Source organism: Trachinotus anak, unplaced genomic scaffold (assembly GCF_046630095.1).
Source record: "Trachinotus anak isolate AG129_WGS33_773 ecotype Australia unplaced genomic scaffold, CSIRO_AGI_Tana_v1 ptg000010l, whole genome shotgun sequence".
NCBI lineage: Eukaryota > Metazoa > Chordata > Actinopteri > Carangiformes > Carangidae > Trachinotus > Trachinotus anak.
This window is the reverse complement of record NW_027273861.1, coordinates 12583501-12600010: the sequence shown is the minus strand read 5'-3', so window position 1 is coordinate 12600010 and position 16510 is coordinate 12583501. Positions and strand designations below refer to the sequence as shown.

Below are 16510 nucleotides of genomic sequence, written 5' to 3'. Positions count from 1 at the left end.
AAGCCAGGCAGTTTCAGACACTGTGCTTATCAGCAGCAGGTATGTGTAATATGTCTCACACTGGAAATTACTGCGGAGGAGATGAAACTGTGAGTTTATTCTGCTGCTCTGTTTGAGCAGATGTCACAGCCAAGTGAGGCTGGAACATCAGGAATGGAAATTAAGAATCTGGAGATTAGGTCAAGGTTTATTCTTGAAGAAAAATACAAATGTCTTGCACAGTTTCTGATTATGTTTGAGAGGAATCATAATTACTGCTGTAAGCCTGCATTAAAATATCACTATATCCTAGCCACAGTTTTACTTTGATATTAATGACTAGTGGTAAATGTTATAATCATTTGAAAATAGAGGTGTAAGGCACATTCTACTCATTTTCCTACAGAAACACACTGACACAATGACACCACTATTTGATATTTAATCCAAATGTGACTTTTATCAATCACTACAATCTAATATCGTGGGGGATTTTCTAAAACATCACATGGCTCACACAGAGTTTTGTATCAAGGTAGAACATCTTAAAGGGACAGTCAAACATTTTGGGAAATATGTTCCCATGTATATGAAAGTTATGTTTCTATATATATATATATATATATATATATATATAGATCTCAACTGAAACAGCAGTGACTGTGTCACGCTTCTGGTTGAAAGCACTTCAATATCCTTATTGTTGATGTTCCCAAGGTCAATGAAAACAATGATGTCGCTTCAAGCATGCGTTTAAGATAGCGACAACAGTCTCATTTGCAGCCAGCTTGTCCTTTGAAGCCTTTAAAATCCAACCTTTCTACCTTAAGGGCCACTACTTGATGTGCAGAGCACACAGCACAGATCTGAGGAGCAGCCAGTGCACTTAGCATGACGCCCCTCAGAGCACCTGAGAGCTTCACAACATTAGGATTCCACCTGAGTGCAGGCTCTGGTGGTAAAACCTGAATTAACACAGGAACAGGCAGCAGTCAATGTCTTTTTTTGCACATCTTGGCTTCTGTAGTAGCTGTGCTGCTCCCCTCACCCTGGAGATACGGTTGGATAGCACAGTATAATCCCTTGCTAACAACCAGCTCCCCTCGGTATGCTGAAGAGGCTGAGAAAGAAGCCTGTGGGTCAGGATTGAAGAGGCTGTTTGAGACACTTGGATGTAATCATTTGTATCAGTATTAAAGAGGCTGACTTGCTCTATAGTCAGGAGAAATGCCTTTGAGGGCCTGTTCTGACATTTGGCTTTAATTACAGGACAAATCATGGCCGCAAGTGTCAGACACATGGCTGGCGGGGGCCTTTCTGAGGGGCCATCTGTTCTGAGCTGTTGATATTTTACTGAATAGATAGGGTGTTTCTAGGATTTTAAAAATACTGATGCCAAGAGTTGAAATGACCCAGTTCCTTTTGAAAATTCTTGGGACCAACCAACATTTTTCATTTTGTAAAACTCTCCAGGTGATGGTCTAAAAGGTCTTTAAAGCCTTCTTCAGGAATATAAATCTGGTGCATCTGGTGCCTTTCATTTATTTTGTAGAATTGATTACTATTTTGTATAAAAATTTAAATGTATTGTCTCTGTTTTACGAAAAAAAAAAAAAACAGTCCAAAAATTCCAACTGCCCAAGATGTCACAAATCTCAAACAAAAATGGGTCATATGTTCTGGTCATGCATTTCTTTAAGTAATGGACCCTTATATTAATTCATTTTTCTCATATTGTAACAAAAGTAGAATTGAAACAATTCATAGGAAATTAATCAGCAAAAATTTTGAGAACTGATAAAAATTATTGAAGTCATTTATAAAGAAGAAATGCATACACCAAACATATACTGGTTCCAGCTTCTCTACGCGTTTTATATCATAGCACTGAATACCTTTGGTATTTGGATTGGTCACTGATAATGAAAATAATCATTAGTTGCAGCCCTAAACTAATCAAAGACCTGAAAGTCATTGATGGCAATACTTTGTCAGTAGTATGACTTCATATCATTTGAATGTTTTCCTTACTGTTAGTTCGGAAGGCTGCTTCCATCATCGTGTATAGTTGAGTCTTCAAATTGAGAAACTGAGATTCACTTCAACAGGATTGCTCAAAAAATACACATAATAATATCTGTGTTGCCTTCACTGACACTGATTATGTGGAGGCCATCTTGACCTCTAGCAACTGCCAGTGTAAACAATACTCATTTTCTCTCTCCCCTTTGTTTTTTGTATTGTTTTATATTAGTTTTTTTGTTTTTGTTTAATCCTTTAATGTATTACAATATATCCCTACACTGTACACTGTATAACTGGTTTACTACAACATGATAGTCTTGTTCTGTCACTGGCACGTATGACTGAGAGAAGGCTGTGCTCTTGTTGTCTTATTCTTCATAATCCCTTGTTGAAATGGGATGAATGTTTAAATTAAGGGTTAAAAAATTAAAGACAGTGATTTCACACATAATATCACAATTAGCTTTGAAAAAAACACAGTGTATTATTGTTTGTAGCTGTAGAATATAAATTCCTTCTCAACCCCACAATACCAGAAACAATACTGAGGACATGACCTCGTTGTCCTCAATGAATTTATGTTCAGCTCCCACTCCAGTTATTGCAGTGGTGTACTGTCTCATCGTCTGTCCCCTCTCTGACAGCTCGAGTGTTATTAAAGCAGCTCCACACAGAGTAAAGAACACACTTGAGCCATCCTCCATGGCTTTGATTCCAGTATGAAATTCATCCTATTATAGTTACACTTCCAAAACACTGCTGAGCCTTTGTGTTGCTATTATGCAATGATCCCATTCTGCCAAGCTGCTTAGGCAGTCGGCTAACAGCCACAACAGCAGCTTGCTCTGTCCTGTTGCTGTTTCATGCATTCATATTGGCCAGAAAGGGAATCTGCATGCTGGAAACTGTCCACACACATATCCCACACTTCCACGGATGATATCTGGAGTAAGTGTCAGGATCCAGCTGGAGCTGGAGCGTAAGAGCTGTTCGTACTGGCGTTGACAGCAGCGGGCTTCCAGTCCGGCTGGTAAAAGTGGATGTTGAGGGTTCGAGCCCAGTTTGCAAACACTGTCTTCTCCGTGATGAAGCGGTGGTGGCTCCCTCGTTGACTCCTCTCGTGGGAGAGATACATGGAGCACTCGTCGGGGCCTGAGGGCTCGTAGTAATGATATGGCACAGAGGGGTGGGAGGGGGACCTGCACGAGAGCAAAGGAGAGGAGAGGAGTGAAGCATGTAAAGGCATGAAAGTCAAAGTGTGAGAGAGGGATGTGGAAATAACATGGATGTAGTTGTGACATGGGGGGGAGGGGGAGTAAGTGAGCCACAGTGTGGGGAAGAGATGGAGACAGGAACAAAAAGGAAAACAGAACGATCAGAAGAATATGGGCTCACAGACATGTTCATTATGCACCATCTTGCGCCTCTGATATTCTCAGTGGAAGACTCACAGTCACATGAGAGCCACTTCAGTCTGGCCTGCATTTCTCTGTGCATATCCCAATGTGTCAAACAGTCCTTTGTGCCCATGTGTGAACATTATTAGCCAAATTATTCTCCTATAGTCAGTGATTCTGAATGTGGCATAGGCACACTCAAGAGCTGCACTTCGTATTTTCAGCCTGTTCAGAGAAATGTGTTATTTCTGTTCTAAAATGTCAAAATGAATGTTTTCGCCGGTGCTAAAATCACAGTCATTTGCCAGCCTGACTGCATGGCAAGAAAGGACTATTGAATTTGTCACTGCAGGGAGTATATGTTGCATTCTCATTACAAGTTGAAGACATCATTAAAGATGCACTAGACGAGGCTTTAATGTCGAGGCACACCCCTGTTGTCAGCACACAGTAAATCACAGAGTGAAACTGCAGCCCTTTTTGCTCCATTTGCTCAAAAAGGAAGTGAGAAACTGAAAATTTAAGCCCTGAGGGGAAGGCATTTTGATGGTGTTGGATGTATAGTTTAACAGATGAAACAGGATGTTGCAGAGTGTTCATATCTTTAATTTTTTCTTTTGAATTTCTTTTGAATTTTTTTACAGAATTATTTGTTTATTGATATTTATTATAATGATGATTATTTGGTTATTTGGTGTCATGGTGTTTCTCTATAAGTACAAATAACAAGAAGAGATCATAATCTTTCATTTCACTGAAATTCAAGAGGTCGTGTCTTTGACTTAAACAGTCAAGGACACAATAATCTTGGCATTCAGGTGGTTTAAGTCATGTAAACACTGTTGCTAGGAAACTGAAGGCAAAAATGGACGTTGCCTTGTTTCTTTTTCAAAGATGATGATTTTGGGTTTTCTCTATTTCAATGTCATATGCAATTCATAAAAAGAACAAACAAAAAGAAGCTTTCATTCGCCTCAACAGTTTAAAAAAAAAATCACCCCACAACAACTCAGGAAAGCTCACTGAACTTGTGAGCTATGACATTAAGAGTCTCATTGAGGTTTTATGTTTCATGTTTTTTATGTTGTTTTGTAGTCTATATAATGTTCAAGACTGTGCGTGTTTCAAGTTTCGACTGACTGCAAGACACTTTTCCTTAAGGGGACAGGAATGTTCAAGTCCTTAAAGTTGTAGTAGAAATTAACTTAAATAAATTAACAAAAATGTATCTTAGGCATTTCTAGACTGGAGGGTTCATCACACATGAAGCAGAGTTTACTAGTAGCACAATAACAATAATAATTTATTTAAATGTCTCTGCGCCGGCGACAGCCAGGGCCTGAGGCACTATGTTTTTCGGGTTTTTTTCCTGTCCGTCCATCTGTCCCATTCTCGTGAATGTGGTATCTCAGTAACGCCTTGAGGGAATGTTTTCAAATTTTGCACAAATGTTCACTTGGACTTTTGGGGGTCAATTGTCAAAAGTCAAGGTCAGCCCTCACTCAAAACTTCACACAGCAATTATGACAAAATTTCACACAAATGGTTAATATTTTATATGATTGTGGCTAAACAGGGATGTAATCTGAAACTAGTCCGAGAGGCGTAGGCACACAACTGCGAGGTGGTAATTCTAGTTCCCACTTTGTAGTTTCTTACTAAGGGACCAGATGAAGTGTCAGAGAGGGAGCAGAGAGTTCCTGAAGCTATCTCAATCATCCAGCAGGCAGTTCTGATGAGGTGAGCTGTCACATTTAACTAAGGAATCCTCCTGAGCAACTAAAAACCTTGGATCAAAAATAATCAGATTCTACCCGCAGAAATCAGGGGGCACCATGCCATATACGTTGATCCTGTCACACAGCTCCAGGGATATGGCCATGGTGAACCAGCCGGTGCTCAGCCAGGAGTTGGAACTCTTCCTGGAAGACAAGAGAGGATCACCATGTCTAGCAAATCCATACTGGTATAGTTCAAACATACTGGGAGTAGTGGCTCCCTCAAAGAAACTGGCTGATCAGATGTGACAATATTAAAGCCGCAAATCCTTATTTTTAGATTTTACCTGATGAGACATCTTCAGTTCCAACAGATAAATACAGATGAAGACAAAAAGATGTACTGAAGAAAGACATTATTTCTTTCTATGTCTTGCACACAACAATAAAGGAAATATCAATAAGTCATTCTTTATCTGTTCAATTCTTCTTTTGTAAGCTCGTATCCAATCAACCATTTTTCTACAGTGCAGATACCTGTAAGACATATGACAAGAGACATCATGTCCTAAATGGAGGAAATAATATATAAATATACATATATAACATTTATAATGTACTGTAGTGTCCTGTTGTTCTTGCAATGTGTAGCCCATGGGTCTACTGTGTTTAGATCTCTGTATCAAGGCCACAAAAACCTACCTGATACAAATATTTTAGTTGGAAAATAGCTTCTTACTGTCACTTCAAAATAAACCTATTTGTGACAAGCTGTGTACCAGCCTGTCAGAAGAATAGTGGGAAGTAAATCTGAAGCGAGCATGGCCTGGCAGCTGTGGCACTTCCTCGCCTAAAGATCCTGATGCTGCCGAGCACAGCGGCCCACCACTCCCCATCAATACCACTTAAATAAAAAAGTTCACTCTCGTCACCCTCCATCACACTGATTAAAGCTTACTCATCATGCTGTTTTGTGCTTGTAATGACTGTGGAAACATAGTGCTTTTAAAGAGGTCTAAATGAAATCAAAATATGATCTGTAAATGTGTTCCTAGTCACATTACATGAGAGAATAGTTTGCAGCACTCTGCCTAAGCCTGACATTAGTGGGACAACAGCGAGCTTGTGATATCAAATCCTGTAACATCCTGTCGGAGATAACAGATGAGTTGTAATCTAAATGTGATGCAGCTGAAACATATTATCACACATGAAAGGGTTTTCAAAAAGAAGTGTGTCTCAGTGTGTGACGTACTCACCCCTATAGGTCATAACTGCAAATTTCACTTTTAAGTGGCTAAAATTGATGACAATTTTGTGTGTGTGTGTGTGTGTGTGTGTGTGTGTGTGTGTGTGTGTGTGTGTGTTGGCCCTTTTCTTGTGTTTACATGTCTTTTCACCTGCACAGATTTGCTGTTTATTTCAGTTAGGTCTCTTCAAAATAAACCTCACAAAGACAAGACTACTCCTGTGGAGATTTACCTATCAACCCCTGTTTCCTTTTTAAATAGCTCATCAAATTTGAGCATCTTGATCCGAGAGATAATGTAGACTTGCAGTTTGGGCAGCAGCTGGTTTAACAGCCTGAGATTGTTGTAAACGTGGCCTTTTCCATCCCGTCTCATGCAGCTGCTTGGTCCCCAGAAGATGAACACCGTGTCCTGGCTGGCATTGAGCAGCTCCTGTCGGCTCCGCAGCACCCTCTGCAGGCTGGAGTGAGCTACCACACGCAGGCTGGTGCGCTGGCCAACATCCTGCTGATAACCCACGCTGGGAGCATCGTTCATACGGATGACGCACTCAGAGCGATCGATTTCTTGACCCCTTTTGCTCCCAGTCAGCTGACCGGAGCTGGTCACCAGGGCGCAAGTCCTGCAGCGCATCTTCAGAGACTGTGGAGGTGAAAGGTCACAGGTCAGACATCACAGCAGTGTCTCTCCGAGAATATTGACGACAGAATGTGAAACAGGACCTAAGTATTGTCTTACCAAGCATTTAGATTTTCACTAAGGAACCAATAAAACTTTTTAAAGGTTACAGGTTGACATTTGAAGGCCTATGAAAAGCATCTAAACAAGACTAACCATGAGTTCAGATAGAATGCAAAATTTCAGATGCAGCACGATTGCATCTACAGTCAAGGGAAAGACACAAGTGGAAGCAAATTAGCATGGGGTAGTGCAAATTGATGGGGAACACCAAAGTCAGCAGGATTCATCCTCTGGGGACCATGAATATCTGAACACAATTTCATGGCAGTACATCCAATAGTTGATGTATTTCAATCTGAGCCAAAGTGGTAGATTGACCAGTCAGGATTACAAACATGCCTGATAAATTTATTGGGAATGAGCAGAAACAGCAGGAATGTATATACAGAGTACAGGTGAAACAGAAAACTTGAAAAATTGTCTGTCTTTTTAAAGTATTCACGAAACTGACCTTGGAAAGATGCTAAAGAGCTGCAATAGCAACCAAGAACATTTACAGACAATGCTTTATACCAAATGCAATAACTAAATAGCTCATGTAGACACGATAGCCATGTCAAGGACACTTTCCACAAGATTGATATAAAGCATCTCTGATAATGCAGCCAAAAGTTCAGAATTTAATTTTTAGATTTATATTCATAGGTTAAGATAGCTTTTTGTCAAGCACAAAAACAGTCCTAAATTAAAGTTGATAGCCCGCCCTTTAATACCACGATTTATTCTGTCATCTGCGTCCATACAGGACCTGAATAAAGTGTAACTGGCACAGAATTGAGCTGCTCCACTCGTTCTGGTCTGTTCTGTCAGGTATCCTATTATTCAAATGCACTGCAGATTATTATGGTTGACAGAAGAGCAGAGGCAATTTGGTGCAGTATTTTCATTTTGTAGGAAGATCATGAATACACATAAGCATGTATATTTATTGAGTCAAACACAGTCTCAGAGCAATGTTGACTTTCAGGAAACAGGGAATGTATGTAGTTGTTAGACTGTGCTCCTATATAAGATATCCACATCACTGGGAAGACATATTATGTGCAGATTTTAAGGTAGCATACTATATATTGCAAAGCTGTTTGACCAGGTATTCATGTTGTTGTGTTCAACCAGGTTTTCAAAGTTGAAAAAGGTGAGCTCAGATTGAATGATCCAACAGCAAAAACCCAGAGTCTTCACATGAATTATTCCCAATCTTAATAGAGAGCTACATTGGCATTCTGAACTGTGCTGTGAGCTTCACACTCCATCAGGTTCTGAGGTGGGAATGTGTGTGTGTGTGTGTGTGTGTGTGTGTGTCTGTGAGTGGGTGCATACATACAGGTGATATTACTAGCGCCACAGGCTGTGCTGCTCCCACTGCTATATTTATAATACTCTCCCACTATCTCTGTGACCCCACACTGAATGATTGCCTAGTGTGTGTGTGTGTGTGTGTGTGTGTGTGTGTGTGTGTGTGTGTGTATGTCTGTGCATTGACTTGTGATGACTGGCGAATATCCCACAGACCTTGTCAGGACCAGTAGTCCTCATGGGGACCACAGCCTGGTTGTTTCGGAGGTCCTGGTTAAGGTCAGGGTGAGTCATGAATTGTTTATGGCTAAGGTGAGGGTTAGGGTTTGGGTTAGGCTGTCCACAATGAAGTCAATGCAATGTCCTTACAAGGATAGCTGCGTGTGTGTGTGTGTCTTACTACCTAAATCTTTTCGAGTTTTCGATGTGGCCCCAGATATGTAACACAATCATGTTTCTCTGGCAAGAGTGTACAACTGTCTGAAAAGTGTCTAGATCAAAAACCAGGTGTAATCCCTTCTGTTCACAAACACACACACACACACACACGCACACACGCACACACACACAGTCTCTTCGCATTGAGGAACAGGTATTTTCATTCCGCAACACACTGCTATTTCCTGTAGGAGTGTATTTGCACACTGTGCAGAGACCCCCTTCCTCAATAATGGGTAGGCTGGAGTGAATTACACGCTTCACTGCACAAACACACCCTCTGTGCCTTCGCTGGGAAAAAAATCCCAGTCCTTGTACCTGTTTCTTCTTCTACATGCAATGGATAAAGTGCATATTCCCCTCAGCACTGTCCAAAAAAATTACTCCCAAGCAAGTTTTAATCATTTTAATAATCAGGGAGCGCTTTAGACTAGTGAAAGGCAAATGAAGGTCACATGGCAGTTGTTCTAGTTTAAAGTGCCTGTGAAACAAAAAGAGTGTCCTTGACAGTGATTCTGCAGCTCCCCACGTTTCTGGCAGCCTGATAATGCTGGGAAATAGCCACTTAAAAGCCTTGTATCACAGTGAGAGGGGCTTTCAGAATCAGATGGAGGATATTTCAGATGGCAGGCAGCTGAAGATGCAACCCACAGAACTGCTGAATGAATGAATAAATGAATGAGTGAGTCATCAAATGCATATTACAGGTAGCTCATAATCAGCCTTCAGTTGGCACAGTGGTCCTTTAATGTTGAACCAACTAGCACTTGAACACTTGCTGAGTCCCACACACGTTCTCAGTCTGCGCCTTATCGTGCGGACGGAGGGCTGTCCTCGATCAATAGTGCATAACCTCGTAAGCAATACACTTTCCTGGATTAAGATGAACCAGTCCAACCTTGGTGATGTCAGGATTACACAGAGCCATTGTATTAAGAGGGGCAGCAGAAGAAGAATAAGCAGTTAGGAGTATGGCTCTGGTTCCAGTCCCAGTCAATTACCGCCCACACACTGGCTCCAAACTCATCAGTATGATCCTGTTTATACACTTCCCTGGGGAACCCACCATCATAATTGCTTTCAGAGCAAACCCCATCAGTCAGCCTCTAATGCTGCACCAGGGCTTCCAGTGCGCCTCAAATCCCCCAGCCTCTGCCTGCTGTCTTTCAGTTGAAGACGGGTATAGAGTACAAACCTAAAGGAAAAAGTCTTGCAGCGACAATATAATTAGAGGTCAGAGTGGAGTCAGGAGGAGGAAACAAAAAGACAAATAATCAACCTTGGATTTAAAGGGTAATGCTGGTGTTATTCTGCATTGTTGTAGCTATCGTCAAATCCCAAGAAAATAACACGTCTAAAATCCCTCCCTATTTATTATCTGTGCACTATATGTTCTGCCATTTTGATTGTCAGAAGTCTGCGGGCAAAATTTATACTAAATGTAGTGCCTGTAAAGATTCCTGTAATGGAACAGAAAAACGTAGTGTCCATGGCATGTCTGCTACAATGATGATGTAATGTGTTGATTTTTGGCTTTAAATTGCCTCCACATAACAAACTTCACAATATATTCAGAAAGAATGAACAAATCAGAAATAAAAGACACAAATTCAGTCCAACATGGACATGAAGAACCCAAAAACACGACGTAAAGCTTTGCCCAGCACATAACACAACTTCACCAGCCCGTCTGTGGGTCTCAGATGGTTGGTTTTGGTCTTTGTTATGGGATTTACTGATAATAGGATGAACATAGAATATGTCAAATTTTATCCTTTAATGTCAGTTTTCTCAAGGAAGATATTCACACATCCAAACGTCTTAGATGCAGGTGTGTTGGAATTCGTCACCTCAGTCTTGAAAAGAAGAATATCCCGCACACTGCTGTCATTTAGCGTCACGATTTAATGATCATCCTAATGTTTCAGCCCTTGTTGGTAAAACATTACTTTCATTAAAACAGAGCATAATTGAACAAAAAAGCGCCATCTGGAGAAACAATAGAGATTACCCAAGAGCAGTACATTTTAATGACTTATACACTAAACATGACATCTCATCATTCAGGTTCTGAAATATACTTGCTATTTAATTTGCAAACATTATCCCCCAATGTACTAAATGAAGTGATCCCATTGCATGTCAAGAACATTATATCTACAGCACACTAAAGATACTAATAGTTCATATGATAACATACTTTCAATGACTTATGAGAGCTGCAGTAATTACTGTAAATAATTTTGTAAGTAGTTGTACTTGTTTGACACGACAATAAATCCTGATGCTAAGCAAGAGCAATGTGCGGGATATTCTTCCTTTCAATCCTTGTTGTCAGATAATGTCAGAGGCATACATTATTTAGAAGTTGATCATTATTATTATAGCATCTGTATACTTGCTAAAGTGCATGGATTTAGGGTAATGGCTCAGTTGAGAGCAGAGGTGGATTAATTTGCACCTGTTCTGTGGTGTAAGGGCGCAACGATCAGCGCTGCCTCCTATTCTCAGGGGCCAATTAATTACACAGGGACCCTCCTAACAGCTGACATCTCATTAAGCTCCTCCTGGTGACACACATTCAAGTCGCAGTCCTAAAACTTGCTCTGCTCTCAATTTGAGGGAATAAAGGCGAGATAATCAGGACGGCTTTTCTTCCCCTCTTCTTCATCCGATCGACCTCAGACATAGAAAGTGAGGAAGGATGCTCCTCAGAGGACGTTGTCACGTTAGCAGTGAGCTGACGGAGAGATGTGAAATAATGCTGGGGTGGTTTCCACCTTGACTGAAATAACCATGATGGTCATAACATCTGGCTCTTGCAATTCTGCTCATCCATCTAGCAGTACAAATGTTATGAATTAATAAGAAAGATTTAAGATTTCTTGAGGTGTATCTGCATGACTACAAATAAGGCTAACATCACTCTGTGGATGACACCTGATAATATAATCTGTTCTGCCAGGTGTCCTTCCTTACTTTAAGTGGAATTAAACATTTGCATATCCTGGGAATGTAATCTATTAAGTAAGCTCTGCACAAGGATGGTAGGCGTAGGTAGGAAACTGTTTTGCATAACTGACTTTCTAATGACACCGATGTCTCTGAGACTGCATGCATTACAGGCTGTCAGAGCGCAGAAAGGTATTGCCCATAATAAGTAGGTACATCATAAACTGGCACAGGGACACAATCCACATTCATGCTCTCACACTGGCTTTGAGATTAGAGCGTATAAAGGCCAATGTAGATTGCTCTTGCTGACAGTTCTTCAAAGGTCAACATCTCTTTAACAGGAATCGGCAAAACATCGGAGAGGGAGAGGAGGAAGACGAGGAGCGAAGGAAAAGAACGGAGCGGCTGTCTGCTTCAGTGTTCAAACTCAAATGCGTGTGTGGACGTGGATGCTAGTGCATGAAAGCGTCTTTTCAACTCTGCAGCTCTAATTACTGTAGCTTGTCAAAGAAAAGAAAAACACACTAGAGGACATCTCGCAAAAACCTGCAGACATTGCAGAAGGCAGACAGAGAGAAACAGGATAAACACTGAGACTCAGAGCCAGTCGCTCAAAACATCCCACATAAATGTGCACCATCGCTGTGTAGTCTGATCTCACGGTATGGTTTTCATTTCACCTTTAAGCACTGAAAGGACTGAAGGAAAAAGCCAGGTGTTAAGCTTTTAACCTTCCACCGCATGAAGCAAGATAGTCTTAGTGATTAATGTGTGCTGGGTGTTTTATGACCTCTTGGGTGAGAGCTAAATGAGCCAAGGAGCCCAAGACCACCACTCACCTTAGTGAAGTTACAGCCCATGCAAACTAGAAATGCACATAAGTTAATATGGGCCATAAACAGCGTCCAGCAGGCACATTAGAGCGCACTCCACTCAAATTTTCAAGCACCCCCGACCTCTGATGAGGGCATAAAATTTTAACGTGTCTGGGCATTTGCATGGGCTTGTCTGCATGAGTGTACCAGTGCAGCGAGTGTGTATATGTGTGTGTGCACTATAGTTGAAGCCAAGGTTCCCTCCAGCAGCAGCAGTAACAGCAGCAGACCTCAGGTGACCCTGAAGGAAAGTGCACAGACTGTTCCACCCACTCCACAGATCCTCCAGCACGGGTTGAGTGACACGAAACAGTATGAAAATGTCGCAGTGCGAATCCATCATGAATCAGCCATCAACCAGGAGGAGGTGGACAGCCAGGAGAGACTGTGAATAATAAAGTGCCTGCACTGCCAAAAACTCCAAATTGCAGCAGCTGCCTCTCTTTTCTCTTAAGAGCTCCTGAGGATGAATGTTTCTTTTTCATTGAGTTTGAAAGGATCTGATGAGGGTTGTGTCTGAGGATCTGAGGCTAACGAGTCCAGCAAGCCTCAGCCGCATCGAACCTCCCTGCTAAACTAATGTCGCTCATCACCAAGCAGTGAAAGGTGAACTGTAACCAACACTTTTTTTTTTCTTCTTATCCTTTCCTGCCCTGCGCTGCCTGAGCAAACCAATGTCCTTTCCACTCTGCTGTGCCTCACTGCATATCTTTTCACTGAGGGGTGACACGATGCTGCCTGAATGATCTGTCTATCTGAATGAGCTGCCTGGTAACACTGTGCTGGGTCTGAACGATGGGCCTCTACGTTACCGTAACAATGATTGTGGTGCTTATATGGCCAAAGGATTGCCGCAGTGATGTCAGGAGTAAAGATTCCTCCTGTTTTAAATGCTTTCATGGCTAAATATTTCATGTTGGACACATTAATTATGAATTAAGAAACTGAATAAACTACAGGGAGAATTTAGAGATGGGGCTAACATAGCAAGTTCAGCTGTTGAGTTCAGTGGGATTACTGGGTATTAAAACAGCCTTACAGGGGACAAAAAAAGCTGTAATAAGATCATATGTTATTCTGAAGCTAAGCAATTTCAGTAATCACACATAAAGACCTTGTTACTGTTGAAAATAGTGCTGCTTTAAAAACATGAAAATGAAATGTATACAATGGCTGGTTCCTATATCCCAGAAACACTATATAATGTTCAAACTCAAAAACCTGCGCATCATATTAAACTCTGAAGACAGCTGAGGACATAATTCAGTCCACATGTCAGAAGAAGACACCAGAGGAAGAATTTTCAGTTTTGCTTGAAACCTGTACAGCACCTGAAGCTTCAAGATTTTACACATTTTACATGCAAACCTGAACTCTACAGTTGCATGTGAGTCTCTCTGCTTTACCTGGACGACAGCAGAATACAGATTGAGTGCAGTTTTTATTACATATATGCAAAAGTGCCAAGCGCAATCTGTGTTTCTTTTGATGGCTAGGAGCTCGACACATATGCCCAACTGATTGCAAATATGTCCAAGAGTCAATTATAATTCCTCGCAAGCAAAACGTGTCCAACTCGTACATACACGACCAAGCTCCGTGTGTCGCTCTCCTCGTCACTATCCAAAATGTTTTAAAAGTCACCAGCCACTTTTCACCTGCCAGCATGGAGCTAGCTGTCCTGGTTTCATGCCACCCCCTCTAAATCCCACTTCCCTCTCTGAGCAGATGTCTAATGCACTGGCAAGAACCTGATCCCTCACCCCAAACACTGCCACTTGTTTTTGCTGGAACACACAGCCCGGCTGAGGTTTTGTGGGTGGGTGGTTTTGCTTTGTGCCACCCTGTCTGCCTCTTTTATTCCTTTGAAAGTTGAAGAGCTTTTGGTTTTTATCTTACAAAGAAGACAAACTGACATCCAAATACACTGGCATAAGACCTGTTAAATATAAACTATCGTACAAATCATCTGCTTCCATTTCAACTCATTAATGGCTTCTTTTTTTTTTTCCCCACATAGACGTTCATGCAAGTTCGGACATGTGCGCTCAAATAACATGCAAGATGTTTAAATGTGTCAGAGACAGAACCAGTTGAAACTTCAGTGTACAGACAGCGCATATTTACCTTATGATCCATGACACCTGTGTACCCTTCAAGTGTTGATGCTGGGAGTCTCTGCGGACTCTCTGGCTTTTTTGTAGATGAAACAGGGGCATCCAAACGGCGGGAAGGTGATGATGCTGCTGCTGCTGCTGATGATGATGATGCTGACGAGGAAGATGATCTGTCACCAGAGCTGCTGTTGTACACCAACATAAAGCTGGTAACCATGGTGACGACGATGATGCCACTAACCCCTTGGTACTGAAAAGACACATGAAACGCAAGAGTTAGTCAAAGCACCTCCTGCAGAAAATTCTCTCAGTTTCAAAATGTGGACACATGCATATGGACACATGGACATAAGGGCAGCAAGAAAGCGCTGTTAATTAAATGTCAGCTTTCAAAGCGGAGGCAACACGATAAAAACAGCTGAGCTCTCTTCACGCAAGGCTGCAAATGAAATGTCAGCTGTGCCACTCAACGTGCACTGTCAACAGGACAACATGTTTTAAGGAGCGGCGCAAAAAATATCATCAGGCATGCTGAATTCAAACACCCTCCTGCAGGAAAAAAACAAAACCAAACAAAACAACAAAAAAAAAAAAAAAAAAAACAACTTTAGCCTTGTGCTCTCTTACAGGAATATACGAGCGACGGAAAGAAAACGCCACAAAGTGCAATTAGGTCACACAAGACTACAAATAAAGACAGGGCTCAGTCTGTAACTCACTTCTAAGCAGCTTAATCACTAAAGGTCCCCACAAAGGATCATAACAGTGATATTTCCTGCAGGTCTCATTCATATTTACCACTCTTAGCTTCATCTTCATTTCCCCTCGTTTCCACTCGCAGATCGAGCCTTCATCCTATTGGGACCAAAGCTTTCTCCCTCTCTCTCTCTCTCTCTCTCTCTCACACACACACACACACACACACACACACAGACAGAGAGGGAGCGTCGGGACTCTTCAGCATGCAACACTTGAGCGGCAGCATCTCTGGGATCGGCGCCGTGCAGATGAAGAAAACGACGCTCCACTACTCTTCTCCCATGCTCTCCCCCACAGAGACGCCCTCACTCAGCCCCGCTCTCCTCATGGTCCTAAATAACTCAACTTCCCAGCTTACCTCGGTTTTCTGGAGGGGGGGGGGGGGGGGGGTCATGAGATGGTGACAGCACACAGCAGAACTTCTCCTGAGATCCTCCTGTGTTTATAGTGACATGAATACACACTGGTATGACTGTGTTTTTTTGTATCTAACCACAATCAAATCACAAGTGCCTCTACAGGTTGTCTGGGCACAATTAGCGAATAACAGTCAGTATTCTGAAAACACTGTGTGAAATAACTCATTATTTCACATTGTTGATCGCTGTTATCAAGTATGACAATAATCTTCAATGGGATAAGTGAGAGTCTTGGTGATCACAATGGGTCCGTTGATCAATATGCTCATAGCGTGAATCCCCTTAGTATATCCAAATATTATTACATTTCAAACTATCACATGCTGGTGTGTAGGGCAATCTTTTTTTCCATTGAGTTTCAATAGTGTTTTTCTCTTCAGTTGAGGACTTCTGTGTGGAGATGGACGGTGTTAGACCATCATCCTCTTGACTGTACAGTGTGTCTGTGTTGGACAGAGAGACATGTATAGGCTATGGTCTGATGTGAGGTATAATGAAATTCACTGGCAACACAGATAGAAGCCTTTGGATGTCAAGAATT

At 41.6% G+C, this 16510-nt stretch overlaps 1 protein-coding gene across 1 annotated transcript; it reads right to left on the bottom strand.

Annotated features, from left to right (window-relative positions):
* Positions 1–404: 404 nt before the first annotated feature.
* st6galnac5b (ST6 (alpha-N-acetyl-neuraminyl-2,3-beta-galactosyl-1,3)-N-acetylgalactosaminide alpha-2,6-sialyltransferase 5b) lies at positions 405–15863 on the bottom strand. Its single transcript, XM_071487618.1, has 5 exons — positions 15590–15863; positions 14802–15041; positions 6602–7011; positions 5216–5323; positions 405–3203 (listed from the first exon to the last, which is right to left on the bottom strand). Exons 1-5 carry the CDS (start codon positions 15608–15610, stop codon positions 2960–2962), a joined length of 1023 nt encoding a protein of 340 aa, XP_071343719.1. The 5' UTR covers positions 15611–15863; the 3' UTR covers positions 405–2959.
* Positions 15864–16510: the final 647 nt, after the last annotated feature.

What these genes read in the sequence shown, in the direction of transcription:
- st6galnac5b (XM_071487618.1), bottom strand. Translation starts at nt 15,610, where the DNA reads ATGAAGATGAAGCTAAGAGTG. An exon ending in AAGGAAACAGGGGTTGATAG is followed by an intron (nt 5,324 to 6,601) that starts GTAAATCTCCAC and finishes CTTGTCTTCCAG; the next exon opens with GAAGAGTTCCAACTCCTGGC. An exon ending in GTGCCCCCTGATTTCTGCGG is followed by an intron (nt 3,204 to 5,215) that starts GTAGAATCTGAT and finishes GCTCTCGTGCAG; the next exon opens with GTCCCCCTCCCACCCCTCTG.